General features: G+C 42.4%; 1 protein-coding gene across 1 annotated transcript in view; it reads left to right on the top strand.

Moving 5' to 3' along the window:
- BRINP3 (BMP/retinoic acid inducible neural specific 3) overlaps positions 1–22,247 on the top strand; it is a 932,759-nt gene that overhangs the window by 763,383 nt on the left and 147,129 nt on the right. The window contains exon 7 of the mRNA XM_069231092.1: positions 5,795–6,017. Within this exon, the coding sequence (XP_069087193.1) occupies positions 5,795–6,017 (223 nt within the window). The remainder of the gene's footprint in view (positions 1–5,794; positions 6,018–22,247) is intronic.

Below are 22,247 nucleotides of genomic sequence, written 5' to 3'. Positions count from 1 at the left end.
AATTATTTGCTGCAGAATGCTAGCTTGCAGTCACAGTCATACCAAGAAGGCCCCAGTGGCAGCAATCGGAGACACCATCTTGTGTTTATCTAAACCAGTCTGGGGTATTAATTGGAGTTCTGCCCCACATTGTTTCAATCCTATTCCAAAGATGGCATGTTAATAGTTTCCTTTTTTATTTTAGCCTATAGCTTCAAGATCTCTTTTTATCCTGTATCAAGGAAAACTAGAATTTGAGTGAACATCTGTTGGGGAAGTAAGATGTCCCATACACCCCGAGAAAAGTCAGGAAAGTAAAGGTCCTATTCCCTCATAGATCCATCTGCTATTTTCACTTCATCAGCAAAATTATATAAAGGGAGTTTACACAACAATTTCAAGAATTCGTAAAGCTAAATAATTTTCTCCATAACAGACAATCACATTCGGAGCAGGAAGAGGAAGAGATATACTAATAGACAAAGTTAGAGAATGTTGTATTACATTGCAGGAGTGGATCAATCAGAAATCGTTGTCCATCTTAAACTATCAGCAGCATACAGCACGATGGACAACAAAATGCTTCTAGACCACCTATAGAACAGGATTGTTGGCTAGCAGTCCAATGATTCCAATCATTTCTGACAAACAGAAGTTGAAATATCAGCATTGCTTCATCTTCTTCAATAATAAAACAAATCTCTCTGCCTCCGCCACTATTTAATATCTCGATGGCCCATAGGTTTATAGATTCTCACAGTACCACACTCTATTTCAAATCTATGTAGACATTATCCAACTCTATATCCCGCTGGGTAGCCTGGAAGCAAACAAAAACATCTCTGCTGGCTGGAGCACATATTTCAATGGATGAAATAAAGCTACCTCTCTTTTAATGGCTCCAAAAGAGTAATGTCCAGTCCAAAAGAGTACAGAAACAATGTTTGGCGTTCATTTGTCTGAATGTATTACGTTCTACCCCCAACGTCATTTCTCACAGTTAAGAACATAGGAGTAAGGTTGAGTGAGAATCTTTGTTTTCATTGCCAACTCTCTACAGTGATTAGAACACCAACTTTTATTCCATGCTGCTTAGAAATATCTTTTAGCCACCCTGTTACCACACTCATTTGAATTAACGAGGGCTCTCAACTCCTGCCACATAGCGTGTGCCAAAGGGCTAAAGAAATAGATCACTAAAGTACTTAGGGGGTTATTCCAACTTTGGAGGAAGTGGTAATCCGTCCCAAAAGTGACGGTAAAGTGACGGATATACCACCAGCCGTATTACAAGTCCATTATATCCTATGGAACTCGTAATACGGCTGGTGGTAAATCCGTCACATTTGGGACGGATTACCACCTCCTCCAAAGTTGGAATAACCCCCTTAATTTGCAAAATCAAGCAGCCAACCTTTGCTCCAAGTTAATAAGGTTGAGTAACATCTATCTGGCTTTGAAAGGACATTACTGGCCACCAGTAGTAAAGAGAGTGGAATTCAAACTGCTTTGCACTGCATTCAAAGCACAGACAAGTGTCTGCCCCATTTATTTGCAAATTGTTTCCCTCTCATAGGCTCACTCAACATAAACTGATACCAAGCAAAACAGCTCTGCCTGCGCAAGCTAAGTTCAATTGCAAGAAGGACAGGGAAATGTCGAGTGTTGGGTCTTCAACTTTTGAACTCATTGACCTAAAAAAATATTTTTCCAAATCTGGCCTCCTCCGAGTAAAAGCTGAAAAAATACTTTTCAAATATGCTGTACTTTAGGAGCTGTTCCTCCTCTTTAATGGACAGATCCAGTAAATGTTAGATGCCATTAAAGTTAAACGAGAACATTGCTAGGCAACCTGCCGCAACTCTGACCAGCCAGACGTAAAGAAAAATAGGTTGCTTTGACTGGGGGAGGAGTTAGAGTCTCTTGTGAACCTCCTCACTAATATTCAGTAGAACTAAAACAAGCAATTTCTGTCACAAGCCAGCACCCTATCGAACATTTGCAAACTAGATGAAAAATAAATAAATAAAATAAATAAATAAATAGTCTGAAAACATTTCACCCTGACTAACAATGATTTAAGGAGCAATGGTCTTTTCTTTGCAGATGATGTAAAACTTGGTAGGATAGTCAATAGGGAGAAAGGAACATGCTAACATTACAAAGGGATAATTGTGCATTAGGAAAATCGACAATCCAATTGCAGATGTTGTTTAATTTAGACAATGCTTGGTGATGCATGCTTGCCATAAAATCACAGAGGTAAAGCAAAATAAAAAATTGGAAAAGGCAGGGGGCAAGTGTTTAATACAAGCTAAATGTGAGCGGGCAAAGTCATGCCATATAAGCAAACGAGGGCAAGTATTATCCAACATTAAAGAGACCTTGGAAGCAGTTGTCTTTATACCATTACTTAAATTACTGCCTATGGCTTCAGGCAACAAATGCATTTCTAATTTTACTTTCCGTATTATACATGAAAGAGTATTGGTTTATTTGAATTAGAAAAACTCTATACGTATAACATGAAATGTATTTAAATAAATGATAAAACTGAGTTGTGATGAGAGAAGGAACCAGTCACATGTTTTCACTGAAAGCAGTTGGAACGAAACTTAATGAGCCTGCCAAATTAGAATGATTGTTCATTTCAGGAAATTGCAGACAGCATGTTCAGTACTGAGTCATAGAAGAAAAACATGGCTAGCCACAAATATCTGATGCTGAGAACTTTAAGCACTCTTAGAGAATTTAGTTTTTCATTACAAACACATACCCTGTGGAAACGGCCCCACTGAATTTGAAATTAACCTCAACCTATTATTATGGGGCATTTGGAGGAGTGCTCAGAGATCAATGCCATTGGTATGTGTTGAGGTTTTGTTAGAAATATTAAGAACGTGTTATACTTGAATTCCTCGTTTTTAAATCCTCCTGTACCAACTCACCAGTTTAGTACTTCAAGTCTAACTTTGTGGCATTGCCACCTTGAGTCAGGAATGTATGATTAGCCTTTCAATAGCTGCCTGTTGCCCATCACCATCGCCTCGTAAAACGTGTAAGATAAAACATTTGTCATATGTGGAATGGCAAGGACATAAAGAAATAGAATGATGCATCAAAGCGAGTTACTATAATGGGATGATTAGTACAGTAGATTTAGATAACAATCTGGGTCATAAACTGATACAATTATAAAATGTAATTAAAGTATTGAAGACTCATGGTAGGTTAGTAGCATTATGTAGTGAAGAAGCAATAAGCAGCAAATTGCCTAATGCTGCTATAAGAAAAAAATGAGAAGTTGTCTCATTGTAGACTTTATGACTGAATGCTGGATTAATGTGTTTTCAACGTGTGATCAAAGGAGCGTTTTCACACAGCAGAAGAGCAAAGCAAGTAGGAGGTAGTTCTTTCCAGTATCATTATTAGGTGCCATTAAGTTGGTGACGTATCCTGACAACCATATAGTTGCATTATCTCCAAAACTCACTTTCCATTTGAGTCTTCTGGGTCATCAAGAACTCATTCATTGCTGTCATGACTTAGCACATTCACTTTGTTGCTGGTTGTCGTTTTCCTTTTTTTCTGTGACTTTTTCAGGCATCACAGTCTGTTCTGGGTAACTTATTTTTTTTGTTTTTTATTAAATGTCATAAGTGTGAGAGCTTCAATCTGGTCTGTGCTTTGTGTGTAAGTTCCAGCTTGAGACGACCAAAGAAAAATATGTTTGGTTTCTTGTCTGAACATAGAATGTGTGGAAGTATCTACAGTTCAGAGGCATATATGTGCTTCCTATTCTATTTCTTCAATATCCAATTTATACACCCACACAGTGTCAGGGTAATATCACTGTTTGTACAATTCTTACCTTTGATCCTGTAAATCCACACTTGTATATAAAAATAATTTCCAAGTCTGTCATCACAGCTCAGCCCCGTCCTTATCTGCTGTGTATTTTAAAAGTGCTTGATCATTTATTGATGGTGATCCCATCAACTTTAAAGATGGATGCCGCACCTTACCTTCCTATCTGCTCAACACTGTGTAGTTTTTCAATTGTATTAGTAGTTTGGTAAGGGCCTTGACTAAATCGTCTTCTGTGGCTTTTCATATTTCTGTTGCATTGTCATTAATTCGTCTATCATTTCTTCTTAGCAGTGACCTTAGGGCTGATCTGAGTTCTAGTATTATCGGTTCTTGTGGGATCTTAGATGCTGATATTGATGTTTTCTTTAGTGTATTCTTTCCACCTTAGTTTGCTCTTCAGAACATCCCCTTCCACCATACCATTTAGTGGTTGGAGCTTCTTTTTGATTTTGCAAATCTTTTAAAAGCAGTGATTGCTTTTCCATATTTATTTCCACCTTCAATGTGATTGGCAATGCTGTTGTAATATTGGCTTTGTCTCTCCAGCTCCCCATTCTTTATTTCCAATTCTTTGTAGGTCTTACTTCCCCCTGTATCAGTGCACTTTCTAATGTTTGTTCTGACATTTACTTGGCTTTTGCTTTTTTGCCTCGAGTAGTCACTTCTGAGGTTTGCCCTTGATGGTTTCTTTGATTTCCGTATGCGGATTTTCTAGCTCCATATGAATCACATTTAGCACATTTAGCATTTCATATCAGTTTTTCCAGCTTTGCCTAAATGTGGCAGTCATATTTTCCAGATCATATCTTGGAAGCAAAATGTCTTTCTATACTTTAGGAGAAATTCGTGGTTTGTTCCAAAGTCTGTTGCAGACCATGTCACTAGAACTGATCTCTTCCAGCTTCTGAAACTTAGAACTACGTTTCAGTCTTGTGTGTTTCATTTGGTGGTGTCCATGAATATAGACTTCACGTTGTTTGATTAAAAAAAGTGTTTCCAATGATGAGATCATTGGAATAAAAGAAAGCAATAGGTTGTGCTCCTACATCATTTCTGCTTCCGAGGACACGTGCTCCCACTATGTGACCTTTTTCCTTTGCCTACGTTGGTATCCAAACGTCCAACTACTAAAAACACATCCTGTTTGCTTGTTCTGTCAATTGATCACAACTTTGATCAAGGAGGCAGTTACAGTGGCATATAAAAACCTAGCAAGATAGATAAGTGAGAGGACATGCAGTGGAGGAAAATGGAAATGTAGAGGCGAACGGGAGGACGGTGCACAGCAGAACCAGAGGGCGAATTAAAGAGGGTACAACCACAGCCCATATAAAAGCTCAAAACGGGTGCATGGAAACATTTTTAAAGATGACCTTTATAAGTAAACCATTACAAACGATGTAAATGACAACATTAAGGGCACATCTCTAGGCTGAATTTAATATGCATGACCTTTCAAGCGGACCAACACACACCTCTGTTCTTTTTCAGCACGTCATGCTTGGTATGATCCTGCAACGATACAAATGGTTTTTCTAATGTCCTTCACTGATCACTTGCGCTCTAACTGTGCTGTATTAAAGCTAAAATACATTTTTCAAAACTCTAAAAGGGTCTATATACAATCAAAGTATTCCAATACAAAAAGCAATTAGAAAAAGCAGGGCTCTGTGTCCAAATGCATCGTTCTACTGTCGAAAGTACACGGAGAATCATCTCGCAAAAAATGCATCTATTTCAAAGTATATCTGAAAAAAGAATTGATCAAGACAGTTTGTTTCCAAAGGTCTCTTTTGCCGATATGTATTATTTTCTCTGTGTATAAAAATCAATTTAGGAAATGGGATTACTCATTTCTATCACAATGTTTAATAATTTGCAGTGCTGGAGAAGAAAAGAAAGCTTGTAACCTAATTAAAATTATTGAATTTTGAAACAATTTCAGATGAATTCAAGTTTTTTATGAAGCGGATGCCCATGAACTATTTCCTTAACACATCCGCCATCATGCACCTGTGGAGTATGGATTCCAACTTTCTGCGACGCAATGAGCAGCTGGAGAGCAGCATGAAGCAACTTTTCCTAAAGGCACAGAAAATTGTACATAAACTATTCAGTCTTAGCAAGAGGTGCCAAAAACAGCCCCTCATCAGCCTGCCAAGACAAAGGTGAGTGCAAAAGTGATAATGTAGCAATATTGTGAATATTCTTGTGCATTATATGGGCCTTGTTAAGATAAGGTTATAAAGTGACTGAGTTGTTTGTCTGGCTATCATTCCATTCCCTTAAAATAATAAAATGGCCACACAAGATATATTCACTACACATAATGTTATTTCCAAAGCCAAAGGAGTGTGATACGTGTTTTTAGCACAATACTGTATGAGCCAAGGCATTCAGGTCACAAAGGCACCAATGAGAACTGAGGTTATATTATAGATAGTGTCTGGGGATACAAAGGGCATTTGCATCTGCTTCTTGTGCCCATGGGGCATTATGGTATTACAGAAGGTGCTGTAGACACTTGTGTGGCCCTTTCTGTAATACTGATAGCACTGGTGCATACGAAACGAAAGTGCTGTCTTCAGAGGGCGTTCCCACACTGCATGGGTGCTTGGCTCCAGGTAAATGAGGAAATAGTTGTGCATCGGCGTCCTCTCTGTATTACTGGTGTAGGTGCAGAGGCAATCATGCCCTTAGGAGGCATACTAATAGCGCCATAAAAAGGTGGAGTACTGTCAATGCACCACATGAGTGTCGCCTTCTGGAGGGGGGGGGGGGAGAGTCCCATGGACCCCCTAGAGATCCTAATGCAGGCATATGCAGTCACTCACTGCAACCACCTGCAATGGAAGCTCTAACTGTCTTTAAAGGGAAGGTGGATTGTCACCCACACAGAGAAACGTGTAGCGCCTTTGAAACTGCCAGTTGGTAATTCACTGAATGTGCTACCCGCAGGTCAGAAGGAGTTTGTGCCTGCCCCGGGGGTAGCTCATTCATGGCAACAGGACATACTGTCCTTGTTTGTGCTTGACACACCTGCTTAAAGGTGCACCTTGGTGCAAACAAGCATAGTGTGTTCTATACGTAGTATGGCCCTGGTTACATACTGTAATAAGACCAACCATTACTTCCAAAGACCAGAGCTTGGTTAGCATTTTCAACAATGTTTTCAGAGAGTTTAGAACAATGCCCGAATCTTTCAGGTTCTCCTCCTTATAGTTTAATAATGTAGTAGCGTATCTCCCTATTAGCTACACATTGTCATATGTGATTCTTGAGCATAAAGTCCTGAAACAAAATATAACAGCCAGCAAATAAAGATGTGAGAATGCCTGGGTGAAATTAAAATTACACCAGCGGAATCCACATAATTCTGGAAATTTCATGTTACATTTGTTAAGTGAAATTCCTGAGATTATGGCATTGTGTGGTGCAATGTAATTAAGTACCATTCACAGTAAAAAAATTACTGCAAGCATGCTGTTCATGGTAAAACATTTCAGCGAATGCATGAGAACAACAGAACACAAGTGACTATTATATGCGGGAATTTATTTATTTATTTATTTTTTGCCACAAATGCCTCCTTAAATAAAAAATATAAATTTAAGGACAGATTTTTCGCTAAAATTTAGCACTAACTAATGTACTTTTTTGCATAATTACAAATAATTTCGGAGAACTATGCCAAAATTTCATGGAATTGCATGAAAGCAAATTGCAAATTTCGCACAGCCCTCGATGTTTGGTCAGTGGTTTTTTGGTTTCTTCACATAAACTAAACCTATATTTTTAAAAGTAACTGGCATTGTTTTTTTAGAAAGTGTTACACAGTATAATTAGAACACCTAAAAAAACTGTGCACTTCACCACAAGGTATCAATCCTAATTAAAAAAAAGTAATGACTGAAGTTGAGAAGGACTTTCCACGCTGACTACCGAATAATTCACGTCACATTTGGGCCTTGCTCAGGGATTGCATCGGTCGTTTCCAACCTACTACTTCTTTGTGTTCCTAATTTCCTGAATCCAATACCTATATGTTTTAACTCCCCAAATAACTGGCCACAATTATAGTAGGCCCTCTTTCACATTTTAAAGTGACTTCAAACATCCGAATTATGACTTCACTTAAAGAAACGTATACTTTCTGCTGACCTCTGTCCCTCATTCTTTCCAGTTCTTCGGTTCCATCTGCAGTAATTGTTGAATAAGTCCTAGTTTGGTGTGGCTCCCAGAAAATGTATGTTTTAATTTTGTAGATGGCTCCTAAATTAACTGGAAATAGTAGTACTGCTTTCACTCGAACTCCTGGGTTAACAGCCTTTCTTTTCTGAATATGTGAATTTTCCCGTAGGGAGTCGTCTTTTTCCTATCATCTCCTAGGAGGAGGAAGATAGTCAATGTGTTAAAAGTTCCTATGTAGGTGGTTGAATCTCACAGGCTCACTCTTCCCCACTTTTCAGAAATATCATGATTGTTTGGTGTTTTTCATTCATGTGGGCTTTCTTTTTCTATGACAGCAAGATTTTATATTGGGCAATTTGCATGGTGGTATGATCACACAAATCCATTAGTAACTGTGACCACCTGCACAGGAACTCCTTAATAAATCTGCTCTCTGACGACTCCTGGAAGCCTCTGGTGTATTGCGCATTAGGTCAAGCTAAATTGCCAACTTTGTGACCCTGTTACAACTAATTTATTCTCGTTGATCAAATGTACATCTAACTCACAAATTCACTTATACCACTTTGAGAGTTCTGACGTGTCTTTTTTAGCTGCGGAGTCATCGCCTCTCCCCTGGACTCCAATATAAGACATGTTTCATTCAGCTTTTCTATTTTTACGTCAGTTGTCAAAGCAAACTTCACAATTTTTTGGAGAATGGCTATTTGTCATCTGAATTGGAAAGATAATTGGGCCTGTAAACCACACTTTGAGTCATCCTACATAATGCTTTCTTTTTCCTCCAGTGGATGTTGTCATTTCCTTCCATATCTGGTTGCTCCCCGAGGGCCAGAAGCATTACTTTCTTGCCTTTTCAGATTTTGTTTTGAAAAGTATAATATGTGTTAGAGTTATATTGTGCTTTCTGTTCTTGCTTACAATATCTATCACCCTGTCTTTATCTCAATTCATTGCATATTTAACCCCTTCGCTGCCAGACCTTTTCCCCCTCCTGTGTCAAGCCTTTTTTTTGGCTATTTGGGGCAGTTTGCGCTTAGGCCCTCATAACTTTTTGTTCACATAAGCTACCCACGCCAAATTTGAGTCCTTTTTTTCCAACATCCTAGGGATTCGAGAGGTACCCAGACTTTGTGGGTTCCCCTGAAGGAGACCAAGAAATGAGCCAAAATACAGTGACAATTTAGTTTTTTTCAAAACAATGGGTAAAAAGGGCAGCAGAAGGCAGCTCGTGGTTTTGTCCCTGAAAATGGCATCAACAAAGGGTTTGCGGTGGCAAGATCACCATCTTCCCAGCTTTCAGGAACAGGCAGACTTGAATTGGAAAACCAAAATTTTCAATACAATTTTGATATTTTATTGGGACATACCCCATTTTTACTATTTTTGGTGCTTTCAGCCTCCTTCCAGTTAGTGACCAAAATGGGTAAGAAACCAATGCTGGATCCCAAAAAGCTAAACATTTCTGAAAAGTAGACAAAATTCTGAATTCAGCATTTGTGTACATCCTACAAGTGTTTCCTACAGAAAATAACAGCTGAAATAAAAAAATATTGAAATTGAGGAGAAAAAAACAAAAATTTTTCTCCATGTTTTACTCTGTAACATTTTTGTGCGATGTCAGATTTTTTAAAGCAATATACCGTTACGTCAGCTGGTCTCTTCTGTTTGCGGGGATATACAAGGCTTGTAGGTTCATCAAGAACTCTAGATACCCAGAGCCAACAAATGAGCTACACCTTACAATGGTTTTTTATTCTGTACCGGGTATACAGCAATTCATTTGCTGAAATATAAAAAGTGAAAAATAGGTATCAAGAAAACCTTTGTATTTCCTAAATGGCAACAAGATAAGGTGTTCAGAAGCAGTGGTTATTTGCACATCTCTGAATTCCGGGGTGTCCATACTAGCATGTGAATTACAGGGCATTTCTCAAATAGACGTCTTTTTTACACACTGCCTTACATTTGGAAGGAAAAAATGTAGAGAAAGACAAGGGGCAACAACAATTGTTTTGCTATTCTGTGTTCCCCCAAGTCTCCCGATAAAAATGGTACCTCACTTGTGTGGGTAGGCCTAGCGCCCACAATAGGAAATGGCTCAAAACACAACGTGGACACATCAAATTTTTTCACAGAAAACAGAGGTGTTTCTTGCAAAGTGCCTAGCTGTGGATTTTGGCCTCTAGCTCAGCCGGCACATGGGGAAACCTAGCAAACCAGCGCATTTTTGAAAACTAGACACCTAGGGGAATCCAGGATGGGGTGACTCGTGGTGCTCTGACCAGGTTCTGTTACCCAGAATCCTTTGCAAACCTCAAAAGTTGACTAAAAAAACACTTTTTCCTCTAATTTCGGAGACAGAAAGTTCTGGAATCTGAGAGGAGCCACAAATTTCCTTCCACCCAGCGTTCCCCCAAGTCTGCTGATAAAAATGGTACCTCGCTGGTGTGGGTAGGCCTAGCACCCACGAAAGGAAATGGCCTAAAACACAATGTGGACACATCACATTTTTTCACAGAAAACAGAGGTGTTTTTTACAAAGTGCCTACCTGTGGATTTTGGCCTCTAGCTCAGCCGGCACGTAGGGAAACCTAGCAAACCAGCACATTTTTTAAAACTAGACACCTAGGGGAATCCAAGATGTGGTGACTTGTGGGGCTCTGACCAGGTTCTGCTACCCAGAATCCTTTGCAAACCTCACAATTTGGCCAAAAAAACACTTTTTCCTCTCATTTCGGTGACAGAAAGTTCTGGAATCTGAGAGGAGCCACAAATTTCCTTCCACCCAGCATTCCCCCAAGTCTCCCTATGAAAATGGTACCTCACTTGTGTGGATAGGCCTAGTGCCCACGAAAGGAGATGGCCCAAAACACAACGTGGACACATCACATTTGTTTACAGAAAACAGAGGTGTTTTTACAAAGTGCCTACCTGTGGATTTTGGCCTCTAGCTCAGCCGGCACCCGGGAAAACCTAGCACACCAGTGCATTTTTAAAAACTAGACACCAATGGGAATCCAAGATAGGGTGACTTGTGGGGCTCTGACCAGGTTCTGTTACCCAGAATCCTTTGCAAACCTCAAAATTTGGCCCAAAAAAAACCTTTTCCTCTCATTTCGGTGACAGAAAGTTCTGGAATCTGAGAGGAGCCACAAGTTTCCTTCTACCCAGCGTTCCCCCAAGTCTCCCGATAAGAATGGTACCTCACTTGTGTGGGTAGGCCCAGCACCCACAAAAGTAAATGACCCAAAACACAACGTGGACACATCACATTTTTTCACAGAAAACAGAGGTGTTTTTTGCAAACTGGCTACCTGTGGATGTGGCCTCTCGCTCAGCCGGCCCCAGGGGGGGCAGAAATGGTCTAAAATAAATTTGCCCCCCGCCAAGCCCCCGGGAAGTGAACCTTGCCTACGGGGTCGCTCCCCCTGCGTGACATTGGCGCAAAAAGAAAGATACCCGGTGCCTGGGGCCCCTCTCAGATTGCCTTGGGGGCAGATTGACCTAAAATCAGCCGATCTGCCCCCAAGGAGGGCAGAAATGGTCTAAATACAATTTGCCCCCCAGGGGAGCGACCCTTGCCTAATGGGTCGCTCCCCATCTCTAAAAAAAAATTAAAAAAAATTAGCCCTGGCGGCTAGAGGTTTCTGCCCCCCCGGGGGCAGATCGGCCTAATAACAATAGGCCGATCTGCCCCCTAGGGGGGCAGAAATGGCCTAAAATAAATTTTCCCCCTGCCCCCCAACCTCCCCCGGGGAGCGACCCTTGCCTACGGGGTCGCTCCCCCTGCGTGACATTGGCACAAAAAAAAGAAAGCTCCCCGGTGCCTAGTTGTTTCTGCCCCCCTTGGGGGCAGATTGACCTAAAATCCTCATCTCTAAAAAACAAACAAACACAAAAAAAAACACACAAAAAAATTAACCCTGGAGACTAGAGGTTTCTGCCCCCCGTGGGGGCAGATCGACCTAATAACAATAGGCCGATCTGCCCCTGGGGGGGGCAGAAATGGCCTAAAATAAATTTGCCCCGGCCCCCCACACGCCCAGGGAAGGGACCCTTGCCTACGGGGTCGCTCCCCTTGCGTGACGGCGCAAAAAAAAAGATCCCTGGTGCCTAGTGGTTTCTGCCCCCTTTGGGGGCAGATTGACCTAAAATCGGCCGTTCTGCCCTCAAAGGGGGCAGAAATGGCCTAAATACAATTTGCCCCCCCCAGGGGAACGACCTTTGCCTAAGGGGTCGCTCCCCTTGCATGAAATTCACGAAAAATAAAAAAAACTCCCTGGTGTCTAGTGGTTTCTGACCCCCTTGGGGGCAGATTGGCCTCATAAAAATAGCCCAATCTGCACCTAAGGGGGACAGAAATGGCCTAAATATAATTTGCCCCCTAGGGGAGTGACCCTTGCCTAAGGGGTCGCTCCCCACCTCAAAAAAACAAAAAAAAAAACATAAACAAAAAAGAAAATTTGCCCTGGTGCCTAGAGGTTTCTGCACCCCCTGGGCGCACAAAAGGCCTAATAATAGGCCGATCTGCCCCTGGGGGGGCAGAAAAGGCCTTAAAAAAAATGCCCCCCCCCCCCCCAGGAGCCACCCTTGCCCAAGGTGTCGCTCCCTTATGCCAATTTCCTTTAAAAAATTAAATCCCTGGTGTCTAGTGGCCATTTTAGCAGCCGGATTGCTTGCAATCCGGCTGCTAAAACTCTGAGAGAGACTTCAAAGGGAAAGAAATTCATTTCCTTCCCTTTGAAGCCTCTCCGGCCTCCTCCACGTGATCAGAAGAGAAATGCTTTGCATTTCTCTTCCGATTGCGATAGGAGGAGGCCTTGTGACAATCAGCGCGCGATCGTGCGCTGACATCACGGGGTGGGGGGGTCGGGGTGGAAGGGGAAGGGCTTCCCCTTCCATCCCTGCCTTGTGGTGGTGGGGGGGAACCTGTCAGAGGGAGCACTAGCGCTCCCTTTGGGCTCTGTGCCCAGGACGTAATGGTTACGTCCGGGGCACACGAGCACTGTGCCTCAGGACGTAACCATTACATCCTGGGCACAGAAGGGGTTAACCTTTCACCTCAGCAGCAATGACAACAACTTGTTCTGCTGATTCCTTCCCATCAATGGCTGCATGCCTCATTTTCCCTTTTTGATTTTTGAATCTCTCAATTGCCTGGTCTCATCCAGTTCCAAATTCCATGCCTCTTCACTATTTTATACCTAGAATCATGTGCATTTTAAGGAAATAGGTTCTGCCCTTTAAATCTGTCTGATTCTTTTTTTTGCTTTTTGACTACCTGGTATGTGACCTTTTTACAGTGTGTGAGCCTCAAACAAAGTAAATTCATGATAAATGGACTGCATGTATTTACCACCAGTGTCTGCCTTTTAAGACAAGGCTGCTGCAACATAGCAAGGGTGAGGGGCACAATGGATGGTTACATGTGATCACGTGGGCACACACTTGTGCACATGTGTAAGAGCTACGTCTGTAAAACTCCTGTCCTGTGCAGCCCAGTAACTGCCCACAAGTAGCCTGGCGCAGAGGGGACTCTGGTGGATTGGATATTGATCTGAGATAGGCCTCATAATGTTAGTGCGCACTCACAGGGAAAGTCCATGGGTTTGCTTCTTGCCTTCAGTGACACTCCATTATATATCTAAGGGAAGGGCTGCCGGGGTGTGCAGCTTTGCTTCCCTTTGGCCTACAGAGGCCAGAGACATCTCAGATTGGGGCATAACCTATGTCCAAAATCAAATCTGCAAGTTCCAAAAACATACTGTACAGTTTATGGGTCATCTAAGAATGTCATATTTCTCTGGCCCAGCTTAGGATCAGACCCCAGGCCTTTTTGTCACCCTGCTGTGCCATGTTAATCACATTTCTGTCAAGCAAAAGGAACAAAGGCGTCCCCACACAAGGGGAACAATTACGACTTCTTAACTCACCTCCTGTGGAGGATAGGGGTGGGCGGAATGCTCTGCATTAATCAGCTATTAGTCATACAGTGCAAGGGATGAGCCTGCCAAAGCCCACTAAACAAAAGAGGGAGGTGTTATAAATTGGGGGGCTTATTACAAGCCCTGCGTGACCCAGGTGCATCACTGCATAGTGCAGAACCACATCTACAGGACCACCAAAAGCCACTTTGCATAGCTTTTAATGGCCTTGTAGATATGGTGTAAGGCAACACAGTGCAAATCATTGCTTTGCCTTACACTGTGTCAGGGAGGTGTACCATGGGCATAGAGGTGGGTGTTCCCACACAACACTGATGAGTTTTGACACATTCCCAGGTTTACAAGCATATGTGAACCTGGGAACACATCTAAACTGTATGCCTCCCCAGGGCAGGTGCGAAGAGGAGAAATATCTTTATTTCTCCTCATTGTTTCTTCTTTCCATATGTTATGTATTCTGCAGCGCATAAAGAAAGAGGAAAATGCCTCTATGGAATGTTTCTGTGCAGTAAAGTGTCCCTTCCTGCACAAAACAATCTTGCTGACAAAGCAGACACCCTTGCATCATGGTGCAAGGATGGCTGCATTGGCACTAGGCAGCAATTTGTGCACCAGCGCTGGGGGAAAGGACAGAAATGCACCATATCTTCTAAATACAGTGCATTTCTGCCCTTTTCCTGTGGTGCAGGTCAGCACAGCAAGGTCACCTGCTGTGCTGCCCTGCGCCACAATGCTTGTAAATGTGTCCCTGGGTCTTGCCAAAGAGGAGCACAAATGCAGGACTCAATTTCCCGCAATTCCCAGGGCCCCAGGAAGCAGTCCTTGGGATAATCATCACCTGGGTAGCTACGTTGGCGCTGTATAGCGAACTGCATCCTGCCGCAGCGCAGGCTTACTAACAAGGAGTGCGGGTGCAGGACTCCATTTCCCACAATTCCCAGGGCCCCAGGAGGTTGTCCTTGGGATAATGATCACATGGGCAGCTGTATTGGCATTATACATTGTGCTTCATCATCCTGCAGTGCAGGCTTACTATCAAGGAGCGCAAGTGCAGGACACCATTTCCTACATTTCCCAGGGTGCTATGAAGCAGTCCTTATGATAATCATCACTTAGACAGCTTTACTGGTGCTGTATAGAAATCTTCACCCTCCCGCAGCGTGGGACGCATGCAGGCCATGCCCGGGTGGAGCCCAGGCCAAGAGTGGGCCCATCAGCCACAGGAAGATGTAGGGCCGGGCTACCTCCCTTGGTCCACATCATATGTGTCATTGTGTCGGGTATCAACAAAAGGAACTTGTTGTATATCAAAATGAGTGGTGTGTCCAACTCTACGGTAAGCAGACACCTCATATCCTGCAGAAATATTTTGACTCCGAGCACTGCGAGCTTTTGGATTTTTGAAATAAGATGGCACTGATATCTCTCCCCCACTGAGCTAGACTTTGGCTGGTATTTTGGATTGCTTTGCTCCTGTCAGTGACATATGTATGTAAATATCTGATGTAATAATGCTCTGAGAAAGCTACTGCTAACTGTCTTATAGGTACTATCGCACATGGGCTGTGTGGCTCTTTAAACAACTAAGCAACACATTGTTAAATCTACCCATTTCTCTTGATTGGGCCACTATAAACGTACAGTTGACTAATTAAGTGATTGTGTCCATCATTACTCTGTAATACAAATAGCACCCAGAACCTGTAAGGTATTACTGAGTGATCATCGGGACTAGGCTTTTTGTTACAATTACAGTCAGTGTGTAGCACGTAGCCAGCTTTTGTTTCCTATCATGGTTAAACAAAAGGCCTTGGAGAAACCACTGGGGACAGAAGGAGCAAGCAAAATACCTAGGCACTCCGCAGAGAATTGTACTGTGAGTCAAATAGATGACCTGATAGAAGAAGTGGAGGACCTATTTGCTACGAGTGAATCAGGAGCAAAACCTACGAATGGGGGAGGGGGAATTCACAGAAGGGTATTCGCTCATATTTGAGGAAATTTAATTCTAGTTGTATTATTGGGGCCAGTTTGAAGGACAAAGGTATTACTAATCCTCCTATGGAGAAATCCCTGGAATGTGTCCCAATAGCCCCACTGCAGATTTTGCCCCTGGAGCAAATACACAAAGGCATAACTCACATAGTTCACATTGAATGCTCAAATTACTATGCACCCTTAGAATCCGTTGAATCTGCAGTCTGCCTAACCCTCATATAACAAAAAGATGTCTGACCAATTAGGGTTTGAGGTTTCTAAAGTTGTCATTAAAGAAGGTGGTGGGGAAACAGCCGCACAATTACATCTACTAAGGGGGAGATATTTAGCTTGCATGAGTTTATGGGCCGGTTGGCCAGAGTTAAATGAGAAACTGGACAAATTATTGGATATGGTAGAAAGTATCAGCATTAATATAGGTGATACAAAGAATAAACTATCAGTTTTACATAGTAAATAAGACTCCTCTCAAAGCTTAGCTTCATGTGTGGGTATAATAGCTGACTCAACTAAGGGAGATCATCCCGAAATGAAACTGGCCACATCTAAAAATTACGCCAGGGGTGAACTGATCAAAAGAAGGTATATACCTAAGCAGAATTGGACACCAGCTGAACATAGAGTACTCAGCCAGAAAGAACAGAACACTTGCAGGAATCCTATTAAAATTAAACATAACAAGGATGCAATTAATTCTTATGATATTTATCTGACAAATGTTCCCAAATTTCTACAAGGAGGCAGTGAAAACCATGATTCCTGTGTCAACAAAGTGATTCACTGGTTACAACATACTAGAGGGTGCAGATCCATAATTAGGGATGACATCATGTACGCCATTTGCCATAGTGATAATGTAACCCAATTTGATTACATAGGTCTGAAGCTTAAGAACCACACTATCGTGGATGGTCTAATAGCAACGGAGTTAAAGTTTAGACCTGATATAAAATCTCAAATTAGACTTAAGCTTTACCCCCAAAAATGTCTAGCAGAGTCTATAGAAGCTGTGACTTGTAAACCTCCAGTTCTCCAACAATGTTCTCCAAATTCAGTTGAGTGTTCCTACCTATCTGAGATCGACTGACTACAAGGGAGCACTAGAGCCATAACAGCTACCACTATACTGACCCAGGATGACCTTGATATTTCCTATGGATTAGTGCTGCCACAGGATTAGTTGCCTGAGAGGTGAGAGGGGGAACACAGGATAGTTACACAAAAGAAGGGAAGAATATGCTCAAATCTAAGAGCCAGGATTGCTCCCCAAGTAGGTAGAGTGTAGAAAGGGGGAGATAGGTGAAAACTTTCTTAGATTTTTATCCTGGAATCTAGTGGGAGTGAGAGCAAAGCTCACAGACCTGAGTGGGGGAGTTTACTGACCAAAATCATTTAATCCTTTAACAGGAGACCTGGGTGGTGGCACTGGTTTTCAGAATTGGTTTTATTACATTCTGTGCTAATGTGGCACCATCCACATTGGGAAGAGCTTCAGGTGGACTATTGAGTTGTTTAAGGACAGACCTCTTCCAATAATGAAAGTAGTTTCTTTAGAGAGCTGTGACCTGCTGGGGTTGGAAATAAAAGTGAAAACTCCTCATGGGGTGAGACATATTGCTATTGTCACTATTTATATTAGGTCAGTTCCACCGAATATCCAATCCCCTATAGTGGACTACTGTCTTTCATATATGTTGAAACATTTAATTGGTAGTGCTCTAAAACTCATTGCAGGATATTGTAATACAAGACTTGTCATGGAACAGACAAATTTAGACCAGCCCCCACAAACCTTTGGTATATCAACTAGATCGAGGGCTCCTGAGCAAGTTGTAACAAAACGAACTGTAGTGGCTGGCTAGTTGAAAGTTTTAATTGTAGTACATGGCCTAAGAATAGTCAACAGCAATACCAGATGAGATTTCCCCTCTTGTCTAACTTTTAAAAGAGGCTTTATGATAAGCTCTATTGATTGCATAGTGCTGGATCAGGCTCTGTGGCAGTCTCTGTTCAACGTGGTTGTTGTTCCAAAACCAGATAGCGACCTTCAAGCTCTGAGTGCCAAATTCATAATTTCTATTTTTATGAGGTTAAAATTATCACCTTGAATCTTTAAAAACCCTATTGAGACAGTTAATAATACTGGGAAAGCTAAATTTGTGGACGTTTTGGCTAATTACGCTGTACAAACACAAATATACGAGCTATTTGTGGAAAATGTAACCCCAACAGCTACCCTAGACATGTCTAAGGCAGAAATTGTTACTGTGCATTGTCAACTAATGACAACTGATGTCTTTGTTTGAAAAAGCCTGGACAAGGGGGAGTAACCACAAAATCACGCCCAAATGCCGATCTTCAAAAACTTGTCTTTTTATGCTTTAAAGAACGGTAGCAAGACTGAAATAATTTCTGCCAGAAAAAGCTATAACATAACTCTGACTACAGCCAAAAGGAGCTGAGAGATGGGACAGTGGTCAGAGTTTACTAATGCACTCGAGAATAAGAATTCAAACGCTTTCTGGAAGCTAGTTGCAGTAGGTACACGGGTCATCGACAACCACTTAGATGCAGTTATGCAGCCAGGTAAGTGGGTTGCTCACTTTAGGGCCCTATACAATGAGTGGGGCCAAGAAATCAAACAGAGGTACAAAAGGAGAAGGAATCTTCAATGAAGCAAGTAAATCAAAACCACATTGTTAGAAATGGGGTCTTTGGTTGACAGTCAGGTTACCCTCTGTTCAAGCAAGGAAGCTCTCTAGTCAGGGTAAAAGAGAATCACCCTCAGCTAACCCCTGCTTACCCCCTTGGTAGCTTGGCAGAGCAGTAGGCTTAACTTCAGAGCGCTAAGTGTAAAGTATTTGTACCAACACACACAGTAACTTCATGAAAACACTACAAAATGACACAACACCGGTTTAGAAAAATAGGAAATATTTATCTAAACAAAACAAGACCAAACCGACAAAAATCCGACATACACAAGTCAAGTTATGAATTTTTAAAGATTAAACTCAAAAATAGTGCTTAGAAACAAAAATGCTTCGATGAGATGTTAACACGGCGTTGTGACGGAGTCGTTCCCAACAAGCCGACACCAGCGGCGCCGTACACGGAGTCGTGTAGACCCCCAAGTACAGTACCTTTGGTAAAGAGTGAAAACAAGCCGATGTGCGAAGTCAGGAATCGCGGCGTCTGTGCGAAACGTTGAATCTGTGAACTTCGTACGGAGTCGGTCATGACGGGGTGCGGCGACTTCCACGGAGTCGCGGACTTCAGCGGGGCTGCTGCGGCGTCGGGTCTGCGAAGAGCGTCGCGTTCCAGCGAAGGTCACGGCGTCAGGTGCAGGCGGCGTTACCGGATTCAGCAGCAGTATCGGTCCAAAGTCGTCCGAAGTCGATTTCCTTGGATTCCACCAGCTTTCCTTTCAAGGGCCCAGGGACTGGATAGGGCACCACTTGTCGGGGCAGGAGTCTCTCCAGAGACTCCAGGTGCTGGCAGAGAGAAGTCTTTGCTGTCCCTGAGACTTCAAACAACAGGAGGCAAGCTCTAACTCAAGCCCTTGGAGATTTCTTCACAAGATGGAAGGCACACAAAGTCCAGTCTTTGCCCTCTTACTCTGGCAGAAGCAGCACTGCAGGAAAGCTCCACAAAGCACAGTCATAGGCAGGGAAGCACTTCTTCCTCAGCTATCAGCTCTTCTCCAGGCAGAGGTTCCTCTTGGTTCCAAAAGTGTTTCTAAAGTCTGTAGATTTGGGTGCCCTTCTTATACCCATTTTAGTCTTTGAAGTCACCTTTCTTCAAAGGGGACTCACACCTACTTGTGAAATCCTGCCTTGCCCAGGCAAGGCCTCAGACACACAGCAGGGGGTTGGAGCCGGCATTGTCAGAGGCAGGCACAGTCCTTTCAGATGAGAGTGACCACTCCACCCCTCCCTCCTAGCAGAGATGGCTAGTCAGGAAATGCAGGTTACACCCCAGCTCCCTTTGTGTCACTGTCTAGTGTGAGGTGAAAAACAACCCAACTGTCAAACTGACCCAGACAGGGAATCCACAAACAAGGCAGAGTCACAGAATGGTTTAAGCAAGAAAATGCTCACTTTCTAAAAGTGGCATTTTCAAACGCACAATCTTAAAATCAACTTTACTAAAAGATGTATTTTTTAATTGTGAGTTCAGGGACCCAAACTCCACATGTCCATCTACTCTCTAGAGGAATCTACACTTTAATCATACTTAAAGGTAGCCCCCATATTATCCTATGAGAGAGACAGGCCTTGCAACAGTGAAAAACGAAATTGGCAGTATTTCACTGTCAGGACATATAAACCACATTACTATATGTCCTACCTTATCCATACACTGCACCCTGCCCTTGGGGCTACCTAGGGCCTACCTTAGGGGTTCCTTACATGTAAGAAAAGGGAAGGTTTAGGCCTGGCAAGTGGGTACACTTGCCAAGTCGAATTTACAGTGTAAACATACACACAGGAACACTGCAGTGGCAGGTCTGAGACATGATTACAGGGTTACTTGTGTGGGTGGCGCAACCAGTGCTGCAGGCCCACTAGTAACATTTGATTTACAGGCCCTGGGCACCTCTAGTGCACTTTACTAGGGACTTAACAGTAAAACAAATATGCCAATCATGGAGAACCAATTACGTACACATTTTAAACAGGAGCACTTGCACTTTAGCACTGGTTAGCAGTGGTAAAGTGCCCAGAGTAACACAAATAGTAAAATCAGAGTCCAGCACACATCGACAACCTGGGGAACAGAGGCAAAAAGTTAAGGGAGACAACGCCAAGGATGAAAAGTCTAACACACATGGAAGGGGGAGTGGTTACTGTAGAGAGGGAGCCCTTATATTTTACTTTCACTAAAATGGAAAATGCCTTAAATCAAATGAAGAAGGAAAAAGCTCCCAAGTTGGATAGTATACCTGGCAATCTTTTTTTGTCACATCCTGAAGTGTGGGTCCCCTAGCTCAACTTGTTGAGCAATGCTATTAGGAGGGGAACAAATATTCCGCCTACATGGTTTAAAAAGGGAACTATAGACTTCTCTTCCATTTATAGACCAATAATTTTATTGGATCAGAGTAAAAAAAAACATTTGTAGGCAGATCCTGTCAGGGCTACAATAATGGGATACTGATAATAACATTCCTGAGGACACACAGGCAGGCTTCAGAAAAAAAGTTAGTAGCCTCAACAAGGTCGTTTGCTTCATGGTGTTGTGCTGGAAGCCTTTCACCCTGAAGAGGGATCATTTGTATGTTGCCTTAATAGATCTGAGGTTGGCTTTTGACCTGGTACTGAGGGACAGCCTTATGGAGGGTATTGGAAGCCTATGGGATACCTGGAGACCTCCTTTGCATTCTAAGAGTCCTTTAAAATAATGCTTATGCAACGGTGAGGTGGAAAATGGGTGGTGAATTAACTAATAGCATCCCCATTAGACGAGGGAAAAGCAGGGATGCGTAATGGCCCCAACATTTTTTTAGGCTTTATATCAATGGGCAGTTAAATGGTTAACTGAATGTATGCATAACACACCCAAGATAGCTAGAGTATCAGTCCTGATCTTAATGTTTGCCAACAATACTCTTCTTATCTCAAGACTCCCATGGGCCTCCAGACTAACATGGACTTAACCCAGCAAAAACAAAATGTATTGTATTAAACACACACATAACCTTCAAAGCCAGAATGACGATTGAGGGTTCACCAATAAAAAAGGTCAAACATTTCAACTATTTAGGAATAAGATTGTCAAACACTATGACCTGGGCTCATCAAATGGAGAAGAGCAAAACAGCCCTTAATCCGAGAGCACTCCTGATTGGAAGGAAAAATAAGTCTACTGCAGGTGGTGTGGTGTCAGTGTCCCTCAAAATATTCTGAGCCAAGGCAGTGGCGGCAGCCATTTATAGGGCAGAGATATTGGTGAATGTTAACGCATCTGTCCTTACATTTGCAGAGAATAAATCCACAAAGAACCTGCTCAACTTGCCATTGGGCACACCCCTAGTTCTATTATGGTTAGACCTAATATTAAACCCTATTCACTTGTGGCCTCATTTACAAGAAATTGACGCTTCAGCTCCAATGAATCAGAATTCTTGCACAGCCCAATGTTTCCCTAACAACGCCATGGATGTGCTGTATTTACAATACAGAGTTCCATGGCGCATGTTTTCACAGATGCGTCAGAAATTCTGATGCGTTTGCAGCACTAAACTGACATATTGCTGGA

This window comes from Pleurodeles waltl, chromosome 4_2 (assembly GCF_031143425.1).
Source record: "Pleurodeles waltl isolate 20211129_DDA chromosome 4_2, aPleWal1.hap1.20221129, whole genome shotgun sequence".
Taxonomy (NCBI): domain Eukaryota; kingdom Metazoa; phylum Chordata; class Amphibia; order Caudata; family Salamandridae; genus Pleurodeles; species Pleurodeles waltl.
This window is presented reverse-complemented; position numbering and strand designations above follow the sequence as displayed.